This window comes from Hippocampus bargibanti, linkage group LG11 (assembly GCF_051943395.1).
Source record: "Hippocampus bargibanti isolate YZ-2025 linkage group LG11, ASM5194339v1, whole genome shotgun sequence".
Classification (NCBI taxonomy): domain Eukaryota; kingdom Metazoa; phylum Chordata; class Actinopteri; order Syngnathiformes; family Syngnathidae; genus Hippocampus; species Hippocampus bargibanti.
In genome coordinates, this window is record NC_142744.1 from 16,227,442 (window position 1) to 16,239,220 (window position 11,779).

Consider the following 11,779-nt stretch of genomic DNA (forward strand, 5'->3'; position numbering starts at 1 on the left):
TGTTGATTCTCTCGGGTCTTTAAGCTTTCACAGAAAGCGTAATGTTTTGAAGCACATTGTAATGAGGCATGGAATACAGCTTTTATCCAGGGAATGCTCGTGCCCTGGATTTGTACATCACTTATTGTCATGCAGACAAAGGGCTGCTGCCAGTGTCTGGTTTTAGGTTTCAATATGAATATGATCTCACTGATCACCTGGCAGCTGTTTTTTCTCGATCGGCACAGCTTGGCTGACTAAACTTGGATTTTGACAAATGCCGCTGTTTTTTTTCCATATTAAAACTCATTACACTATGGTGGTAAATCCAAATTCAAAACCTCAAATGTTCAACCGAAGATTTTTGAAAAATATGACTGGAAAAGTACCTATATTTTTGAAATGTCAGATGCAGCGTCAGAAATGTTTGAGATTTTTGCATCACAGATTACTGCGTTTTGACTTTGGTATCTTGAAAAAAAAAAACAGTTTTTTGAAAGAATGCGTTTTAAGAGCTTATTCAATATCCACTTTCCTGCTGATAGATCAGAATCAGAATCAGTATCAGCCTTTATAGTCCCACAATGGGGAAATTTGTAATCTACAGCAATAAAATTGAAAGGGGTGTAGAATAGAAATGCCAGAAGACTGAAATGAATAACACTGCAAAAATGTTTCATAAAAAGAACTGTACACGGTGCCAATGTAAAAACACAGTATAAAAAGGCATATTTGATGTGTAACTGTAGAGTCGAAATAATGTGGCTGTGCTATTTACAATGCAAGAGCCCAGTTTTTTTTCTTCACATGTGATGATTAAAGAAGCCTGATAGCAGTCTGTAGGAACGAGTGGCGAATGAATAATATAGTCCATATAGGAATTCAATGGGTCTGTTTAAAACTTTATACACAGGAACCATTTATACATGTACATATGATGTGACAAACCAACTAAAGACAACTATTTTGAAAGTACTGTAAATCAGCTGCTCTGCACTTTTACAAACTCTTGCTGATGCGGGGCTAACAATGTGTGGATTGCAAATGAGCACCATTTTACTTTAGTCACACAATGACTTGGAAAAAAATGTTTCCCAAAGCTAACAGCCAAAGGGCATCAATTAAGTGTGAAAGTGTGAACAGTGCTCCTTAAGACTTTATCTAATCTGTGTGAAATTAATTACATTCTCCTTTTGCTGAAGTGGCAGAGCGCTATTTGAACTCGACTGTCTGCAAATATTATACTTCAATAAGCTTCTTTGTAAATGATAAATTAATTCTGTAATGAATTTCTACCTGACCTATATGCTGGCCTTTTTCTCCAAATAGCCAAACCCTTGTTACTTCAGAATCAGAAAACCTTTATTCGTCCCACAATGGGGAAATTTGCAGTCTACAGCAGCAATTTGAAAGGGGATGGGGTAGGGGGGGGTGAAAAGATAGAAAACAACAGATTCTAAGCATAGTAAAATAAAAATGTCAACTGTATACTGTAAATGTTCATTAAAAAACTGTACATAGTGCAAATATCAAGAAAGGCATATTGATATATGTAGCTGTATTGCATCAAACCATATTTACAGTACACGTGTCAAGTTTTTTTTAATATTCTTTACTGAAGGTGATGACAAAAAAATACAACCAAGTGATCTGCACATTACCCATTAAACTTGGGCATAGAGTCAGATCCTTTAGCCGCACACATACAGATATATATATATATACATACTCACATGCGCACACACACACAAACACAAACACACACACAACATAGATAACAACAAAATTGATTGACATTTTCAAGACAGGGGTTTCATTTGATTAATCTAATCCGACTGCCAGTTTGTGTTTACTGGCAACACAACTGTTGCTGAAAACAGATCCATGCTGCCCTCTGTCTGTTATATGCTTCAAAAGGTTCTCTATACTGAGGTATTATCGCTGAGAAAGCACGGCAACTTCACTCGAATATCATCAAGATGCAACAACATCAACGACTATCACAAAGGTAGATAAAACGATAAAACTGTAGATAAAACTGTATTATTCAGTACAGTTTATTTCTTTACTTACAATACAATGGCACATTTGTTATACTTGAATAAGGGATATTTTGTGTAGTTTTAAAGGACCACCGACACCCACGGACAAGTTGCGTCCATAATTTGTAAAACCACTTCAAATGACTTCTACTGAGCGCATTTTACAAAGATTCCACCGCATATAGCTATATTTCATGTTTTAAGACCCTCGCTGAATATTCATGAAGTCTTGTTTTCGAATTGATGACGATGCCCTAAGTGACGTCACTTTATTCCTCTGGAGTTACTACAACTCTGCACATCTCCCTTGTTCTTAAAAATGTGCACGAGTACACTCCGTCTCCATTCTTCAGGCATCAGTTCACCATCTAAGATCTTGTTGAATAACCCAGTCAGGAACACCACCGCCACCTCTCCAAGACACTTCCATACCTGGATTGGTAAATCATCAGGCCCGAGTGCCTTTCCCCCCTTCAGCCTGTAAAGATCAGTCTCGTCTTCCTTGCTGTCCAGCCGAGCATACAAGTCATCATAGGCCTCTTGTTTGGCCTTTGCCACCTTTACTTTAACTGTGCTTTGCATCTCCTTGTACTGGTGTCTACTCTCGTCCGTCCTCTCCGTGTCCCACTTCTTCTTTGCTACCCTCTTAGTCATAAAACATCATAGAACGTGCAGTCGCAACTCAAATTAAAACCTATCTCGACAATAACCAACTCATTGTACAATTTCAATCTGGATTCCGCACCCAACACAGCACTGAAACAGCTCACTTCAAAATCAGCAATGACCTTCTCACCTCTGACTCCAGCCTACTCTCTCTACATCCTTCTCGACCTTACAGCTGCCTTAGACACCATCAACCACTCCATTTTACTCTCTTGCCTGAAATGCCTATACATCACTGACAATGTCCTCAACTGGCTTTGCTCATACCTTACAGACAGAAAACAATTCATATACATCAACAACTGCTCTTCCAATACTGCCTCAGGGTGTCCCCCAGGCATTGGTGGTCCGTGCATTTCACACCTTGGCCTTCAGTGAAGTCCGACTTAGTCCGACTTGAACAAATATCCCTCGTAATACCATAATTTACGACACAACGGGTTGGAGATATAATTTACAAAAGCACACGCACGCAGTACTGGGCGTGGCATCACCTTAATCGTCTACAACACAGGCTATTTTCCGGAGCAATTACACATCAATAAATCTGCATCAGCAATTAGAACTCGTCACTATACGTGATACTGCAAACACTTAAAAATAAAAGGACATTTAAAATCATTTGTCCACAAAGTTTTATGAAGTCCACCAAGAATATGCAATCTTTAACAAGATTTTACGCTAAATTACAAAATGTCAGTTTAATATAAGAAAAACAATAAGACGTTCACAAAACGAACTATTTGTTGAAAATAAAAGTAAACAAATCTTTTTCATTTGTTCTTGAGAATAGGCTTACCTACATGCGACAGCGAGTTGTCCTCTCCTTCAGGTATTGTGGGTTAAAAAAGCGAGTAGATATACAGTAAAGTCTCGTTATATCGATACGCAAGGGAATCCGAAAAAATATCGATATAACCGGGACTATCGATATATCCGATCCTGTGGGGGGGGGGGGGGGGGGGGGGTGCGTAAATGCGGCATCTTTGTTATGGCATGTAATTTCATCATTGGGTTCATGGATTGCGTATCTAACATGTTTTTTTGTACAGTAGTGAAGTGAAAAATAAAGTTGTGCATAAAATAAAAACGTCTTTACACTTTTTAATGACTATTTCCTTTCAAAAATGCAACCAACCAATGCTAAATCGTCAAGTTCTATTCACACGAAGCCACGAACGCCAGCATGTACAATCATATGAAAAACAGTGATTGTTGCAAACAATAAAGATATCTGGATGCAACACAATTAAATACTGTACATGGATGAAAAACCAAAACTGCAACGTTTACATAATTTACGTGACGTTCGAGAGTGGCTGAATAGAATGCCGGCGCGCAGCTGTGACGTTACAACAGCTTTTTGACTGACTCAAGAAACACAAAAAGTGATGTTGGTTGCCCTTTAATGCACAGTATGGAATGTACAGTCATTTTCAAAATCATGACGCTTCAGCAGACAAAACAACAAACATTGTTGCAAAAAACGCTTGCATTCATGTAACAGTACATGTACATAACACTGCAATTAGTATGTATGTAAGCTATTTAAAAAAGTCATCAATCTTCTTCTGCTTCCCATTTTTATATTTTAATATGAACACTTCCATCTTGTTTAACGTTTCTAAAAAACCGGATGCATTTTCTACGGATTCAAAGAAAGATCGCGTGTCCGCAACCCCTTGCAACGCTTTTGTCGAAGTTGCAAAAGGTGTGCATTCAGTCGCTTCTTCTTCATCGTCATCAGCATCATCTTCATCACGGGAATCTCCTGTGGCATATTTGGCTTTGACCTCCGCTGCGATATCCGCATCTGATGAGCTTGGGAATGTCGCAATGTCTTTGTCGACTGCGACATACGATGCAATGTCGGCGACTTTTAGCTTTTCAGCCAACACTGCAAGAGGAATGTTGTCGTCATCCTCTTCGTTAGCTGCAGATGTTTCCTCACTGCACCCTGGATTTTCAAATTTGCAGTGACGGAAGCAGTTCTTGATGGTGTTTTCGGACACCGTGCTCCACGCTTTGGAAATTGCTCTGATGGCATCCAAAACAGTCCATTGTTGAAGACACACGAGCTGCCGTCTGAAAATGGCGTCTGCTCGGGAGAGCGTAACAAGACACGTGACCAAGTTGACCAATGGCGCAACGGATATATCGATGTAAACAACAAAAATGGCCGGCGGGGGATGAAAAGGAGCACCGTAATAACCGGATTATCGTAACAACCGGGTATCGTACTAAACGGTACAAATTATACATAAAAAGACTAGAAATGTGCAAGGGAAATTAAAATAATATCGTAATAAGCGGTACTATCGTTATAACCGATATCGATATAACGAGACTTTACTGTACTTGGTTTTTCTGCTAAAGTTTCCGGGTCTGATCTGTTGTCAGCTTGGTTGATTTGCATAGCGCTGCCTCCGCTGAGGGCTGAGGTAAAGTGAGTATCCAATCACAGGACGCGTACATGTCATGTTCAACGCGAGGCCCGCTAGCTGGCCTGACTGTGCCAACTCGTGATCTGATTGGCCATCGCAACTATATATCAACTGCATGTACAGCGCACAGACGCCCTCACTGTTGATTCTGAAGGCGTCGGTCAGATTTCATACAGCCTGGCGACACAAGCTAGCTGAATTTTGATTGGATTAAAAACTCTGACCTAAAACTACAACACTGAAAGGAGCATAACCAAATGGATATAATAACATCAAGAAAACAGTATATAGAATGATTATATATATTTTTAGAAAAAAAAAACCCTTTTTTTAATGAAATTGACTTTTATTATAATTATGATAATGATGTCTGATTATGTTAGGCCAGCAGAGAAGGCCTTGCTGGCTCTGACGGCCCACCACTGCCCCCAGGGTTCTGAATCCCTTGTCATCCACAATTGAAAATGGCTGAAATTTTTCATTTTACCCAGTTCCACATCAATTGTGTTTTGTTTAGCTGGGTTGATAGCTTTTTGCATAAAGTATCTCAAGGAGCTCTGGGTTGTACATCTTGGATGGAAGTTGTGATATTGCAACAGCAACAGATGCAGGCAGACACAGTAGAAACTCCATTAATAGCGGGTTCCCTTGCTTATCTTTCTCTCCAAATTTTACAAATGGGTGGACTGTTATGTGCCTGTGCAGTTTATATGTGCAGCCTTATTGATGGAATATTTTAACCTTGCAGTCTACACCCTGCCATTGGACTATCAATAAAGTTGAAACGAGTCCAAATTTTACCGTGTTTTCTCACCTTTTAACTTTTTTTTTCTTTGTAGTGCTATCAAGCTCTGTCGTTTCCCTTTCCTGTTTCATGTGCTACTCACAGTGTGTTTCTGTCCCTCTAACCCAGGGGTCGGGAACCTTTTTGACTAAGAGAGCCATAAAAGTAAAATATTTAGAAATGTTTTTCAGCGAGAGCCACACGCACGCACGCACACACGCACGCACGCACGCACGCACGCACGCACACACATGCGCACGCGCGGCTACTTTTCAACAAAATATCAGCATGTATTATTTAAAATAACTTTGTGATAGTACTCACCGTTAACATGGATGGTTTTCCCTTCCTCGTGTTTGGTAAAAATCCAGGAAAACGATCGGAATGAAATTCAATTTGCCGGTCCAGAGGCGAAGTTACTGCTAGCTAGCCTGCACACGGCTCATAAGCTTCCACACTTGCTATCTGCAATCTACTTCTCGCAGAAGTATGTTGATGCTAACGTTAACATGGGGCTTGTTAAAATGTCACTGACATTCGACTGTTTCATCGATGGTATTGTTTCATTGCAAATTAGAATCAGAACATTTTCTCTCCTCCAATGCTCCGGTGCATTCGCGCTGAAGTGCACAAGTTGGGCTCATTTAAAGGGGCGTTTACCTATTTCAACATGACGGCCACTATCATCCAATCAACATGGCGCTTTCGGCCATTCTAGGTCAGTGTCATCCAATCAAAATTGCGCTTTCCGCCAACTGCAGCCCCAACGGGAAATGAACGACAAAAAAAAACGACAATATGTATTATAATATGTAATATTTATCGGAGAGCCATATGCAATCATCAAAAGAGCCATATATGGCTCGCGAGCCATAGGTTCCCGACCCCTGCTCTAACCCCTCCCCCTTCTCACTGCTGCGTGTGTCTGTAATTCCCTAACCACCCCAAGCCCTTTGTCCTTCCCCTTCTCCTCCCTCCTCTACCACGGATCTTGACCAATCACATGCGGTTTTAACCGAAGACTGGGGGCGGGGAAGAGAGGGAAAAAAAGTCAGCTCCCAGTTCCGGCTCCTTGTCGTTCACTTCAGCGATCCAGCTCTAAGAACTGGCTCGTTCGCGAACGACACATCACTAGTGCGTAATCAACTCTTCTCACTTTTGTTTTTTCCTTTTGTGCTCACGATTGTTTCTTGCCGCACCGCGAAAATGGAGAAAAGAAAGAAAAAAGAGAAAAAGCAGAAAAAAATAAGAGAAGAGAGAAAAAAGAAGAGAAAAAAGACAGAAAGAAAGAGAGAAATTCTAAACAATTGAGCACACCAGAAAACTTGGAGACAGACGTTTGATGCATCTTATTAAATTTGCTTTCAGGTTATTGTTTGTGACTTACCATCGACTGAGACTTGTCTGGACTGCTGCACCAGGTCACTCTTATTGGCCACGGTGTGGGGGTGGGGGGAGATGACCCGCATCCGGGCAAGAGAAACTCATCAATTGATCTTTATAAGAAGTGTGTTGAGCCGTTCTTAGTCTGGTCCCTCACCTCGGACCTGTTTGCCAGGGGCATCAAGCCCCAGACAACCTCGGTCCTGGGATCATTGGGACACGCAAACCTCTCCACCACGGTAAGGTGACGGATCACGGAGGGGAAACCGCCATGCACAAGCCACCCAGCCTGTGCACGACCATGTTGGCCAAGCATGAAGGCAAGAGTTTCCACACAGTTGTGGTCAAGAGAGGTTTGAGCGATAGGTTAAGAGTTCAGAAAGTGGAGAAGAATGAAATTGGCTCAAATCATGAACCAAATAAGATAAACAAAGAAATAATCAAACTATAAGAAATAAACAAACCCTCTATGCAAAAAATAAAAATGAACTTGACGCGTCAGTTCTAACAAATCATGAAACCAACAAAAACAGGCAGAACGTGAAAACAGCAATGATGCAAATACAAGTACAAATAGTTGTATTAAGTTCATCCTGTCTACTTGATATCTAATTTAAAACACATTATTTTCTTACAGACAGTGTATTGTAGGTGTTCAAATACCTGACATGTTTCGGCGTATACTTCTGCCTTCGTCAGAGTGTCACGTATGTTGTTGTGACGCGCCGTTTTTCAGCTGGTGTTGCTATGAGCATCAGCGCTGGATCAGGGAGGTCTTTGAAATCCAGAAGCGAGAACCAAGGACCAGCAACAGGGATGAGGGAGCCTACATGCTCTCTACCACCTGGAGCAGTATCCTGGAGGGACGAGCGGACAGCGGGGGGCGTGACTTGCCTGTCAGATTTGACAGGTAGGTCACGCCCTCAGAGCAACACCAGCTGAAAAAAGGTGCGTCACAACAACATCCGTGACACTCTGACGAAGGCGGAAGTATACGCCGAAACAGCTCAGGTATTTGAACACCGACAATACGATGTTTTAAATTACAAGTACAAATATATTGACCAGTTGATACACACAAATAAATAAAATAAAAATACAATACAAATAAATTCAAAATTAAATACAATTAAACATAAAACAAAAACCATCAATAAAAAAACAAACTGTCAATACAAACAGCAAAGCTGGAAGATGCAACCACCAAGTACCAATATATTGACCACTTGATTCACCCAAAACAAAATAAAAACATCAATAAAATAAAAATACACCATCAAAATAAATAAACAAATAAACCTGCAATGCAAAAAGTAGAACTGACATGTTAAGACGGCGTTGAGTACCTGGCCAGGCGTCCCGGGAGCCTGGGCTCCAGAACGCCGTCTGCTAGACCTATCGAGGGACAAAACTCTTAGTCCTCGCTGTGACTGCGATCAGATGAGAAGCTCAAATTGGATGGTGTAGCCAAATGTTCTGTGCTGCTGCGCACCTGGAAAAAAACAGTCAAGATACACACATCAAACAAATTTTATTTTTGCATTTCTAAAGTGGTTTGTAACCTGAAATGTGGTGTACTGTCAAAGTAGCTTGTATCATCTTCAGAATCAAGCTGAGGGATACATTCTGCTTTTTGCCGTAATAGTCCATTCCAGTCCAACCCCACGAACAAGGTGTGCTGTTTGACCTCTGAGGCCTCACCTACAACCATGGAGTGACATCAACATTTCAGAGGTTTTAAGTGAAAAAAATGGCACAGTTGTTTTACATAACAACGAGCAGTAAACTAAATCGTACCTGTTCCCAGTCTTTCTCGGGGGCATTGCCTCAAGAGACGGGTAATCATGTCCTGACCTTTCCAGCAGCTCGGTTTAATTTACCTTTGCTGATGAATTGCCTAGTGTGGAAAAAGCATCCTACTTGGGATAAGCAATCAGTTAAATTAAAAAGCAATTAGTTAAATGAAAAAAGAATACACAATGAAATAAACAAACACATTGACGCTCCCAGATTGTTAAGGGATGAAGCTGCTCGATTTAACTCACGCCTGTCTGTGCCTGTGTGTGTGTACCTAACGAACTACCTAACTGAGTACCTAACTAACTATGCAACTAACTACATACATAACTAACTACCCAACTATCTACCTACCTAACTACCTAGCCAACTACCTGCCTACCTAACTATCTACCTACTTAACCACCTACCTACCTATCCACCCACCCACCTACCTACCTAACTACCTATACACCCACCCACCTATCTATCTAACCACCTATGTATCCATCCATCTATCCATCTCTATACCTACCTACCTCTATCTATCTCTCTATCTATTTATCTCGCTACCTCCATGCCTACCTACCTACCTACATACCTGACTAATTAACCAACTACCTACCTACCGAACTACCTAACAAACGGAGTACCTGAGTACCTAACTACCCAACTAACTACTAACTACCTACCCAACTAACTACAAAACCACTTCCTAACTACCTACCTACATAACTACCTAACTATCTACCTAAGTACCTACTTAACCACCTACCTACCTATCCATCTACCTGTCCACCCACCTGCCTATCCATCCACTCACCCACCCATCCACCAACCTACCCACCTATCCACCCATCGATCGATATATCTATCCATCCATTTTTTAAATACGTTTCCAATTAAAATACAAAATGTCTGTTGTGTAATCGTAGATTTTAATGAAAAGAAAAGGTTGATACCAAAAACTGGTTTGAAAACTCAACTGAATCAACCAAACAAAACATAAAATAAGTAAAACGATATTTTAAAACAAATTCACTATACGCGTGAGGTCTCTGAATGTGCGCATTCAGAGACCTCACTTGTCTAGTGATTCCACTCACAAGTCCACTTCTTATTGCTTTGTTTTTAAAAAAAAGTTGAAGTGGGAAATGCAGTTAAGGGGACATCTAGTGTTCAAATGTAACACTGGTTCTTCTCTAAACTTATCAAAAAGGGTGGTCCTCACTCCTGATCTGGAGTTACCCGGACCTCACAAAGTCGTTCAAACAGGAATGTGTGTGCGTGTGCACGTGTGTGTGCGTGTGACAAAGAGCCGCATTGTGTGCGGCTCTTTCCAGTCACATAAAAAATTATGGCTCCCCATCTCTGACTGGTTCGCCACCCCTGACCTAAAGAGTGTGGAAAGAGCATCCGACTCGGGATAAGCAATTAGTTAAATGAAAAAATACACAAAGAAATAAACAAACATTAAGAAACACATTGCGAGTCAAAAGCAAACATTGGGCGCAGTGTCCACATTTTGTGCATTACGAACAATGCAACGAATCTTCTTTTCCTTTCGGCTTTTCCCTTCAAGGGCTCGCCACAGCAAACCAGTGTCCTCCATCTTTAGAGGTTTGATCAGCATGTTTGTTTTGGCCAAGCTTTTGCGTCGGATGCCCTTCCTGACACCCAAAATGCAACAACCAAACACAAACTGACAATTTCCCACCACAATTGCAGGGGTTCGAGAAGCGGCAGAGGCAAGCAGCAATAGCGACAATGTCGAAAACAAAAGGCTTACTTGGAATCAGCGGCGTGAGAACAAGCTCCGACAAACGAATCTGCGACAAAAAAAGCCGATGCACAATCGAGGTACGGCAAGAGACAAGACAAAACAAGTGCCCAAGCAACTGTGCAACAGAATGCACCAAAGTCACTCGCTGACGTACACAACATCGACGAACACCAGACTGCCCCGGCGTTGACTGAAAACGAGAGATTAAGTACAAGCATTTCGCGCGCTCTTTGTACTTCCGGATGGTGTTCCTTTTCCGGTGTCTGGTGCGCGTGTTTTGTTTCCGGATTGCAATCTCAGACAACCAGTGATGGTCATTACGGCTCTTTTTAGAGAGTTGTTTCTTTAGGCTCGGCTCACCAAAAAGATCTGTCACTTTCGGCTCCCATATCGCTCCTCAGTTTTTCTTTTTATGTTGTTGTTGCTTAAATTAATTTACTTGGCACGCAGTAGGACCAGGCATCTCACCCAGCAGGTGCACAGGAGGGGACGGGTTTAGGTTAAGTATATTTCACTGCATTTTCTATGTTGAGATCAGATCCACTTGTGAGCCGTTGGAATAAACACGTGTCTACGTTCAATCGTGTGTATTCCTTCCTCAACGGCTAGATTTCTAACAAAAAGATACAATACAGTATATCATTTTAAAACGTATCTGACTTTATTTATATTCATGTGTTCTACCACGGATTTTGACCAATAACGTGCGACTTTAAGGTCTTTCAATTAAAACAGAGGGCTATAAAAGCCGATACGTGCGAACGGCACATCACAACAATACAGCGTGAGAACGACAAAACGAGCAAGAGCGCCAGCACGAGCTGAAGGTACTCGTGATGGGAATTCCGGCTCTTTTTTAGAGAGCCGGTTCTTTTGGTTCGGCTCACTAAACAGTTCCGGCTCTTTTGGCTTACAAATGGCT

The 11,779-nt window shown here is 41.3% G+C and overlaps 1 protein-coding gene across 6 annotated transcripts; it reads right to left on the bottom strand.

Annotated features, from left to right (window-relative positions):
• Positions 1 to 3,654: 3,654 nt before the first annotated feature.
• On the bottom strand, positions 3,655 to 11,132 carry LOC148891794 (uncharacterized). Of its 6 annotated transcripts, none has more exons than XR_016116501.1 (4): positions 10,864 to 11,117; positions 9,096 to 9,214; positions 8,861 to 8,999; positions 3,655 to 8,790 (listed from the first exon to the last, which is right to left on the bottom strand). XR_016116501.1 is itself a non-coding variant. In XM_089008878.1 (4 exons), the coding sequence occupies exons 1-4, from the start codon at positions 9,142 to 9,144 to the stop codon at positions 7,994 to 7,996; spliced, it is 399 nt and encodes a 132-aa protein (XP_088865004.1). In that variant the 5' UTR covers positions 9,145 to 11,132; the 3' UTR covers positions 3,655 to 7,993. The 6 variants fall into 6 exon arrangements, 1 of the variants encoding a protein (XP_088865004.1); XR_016116502.1 differs by having other exon boundaries at positions 3,655 to 8,155; positions 8,645 to 8,790; positions 9,096 to 11,117; XR_016116500.1 differs by having other exon boundaries at positions 9,096 to 9,195; positions 10,864 to 11,116.
• Positions 11,133 to 11,779: the final 647 nt, after the last annotated feature.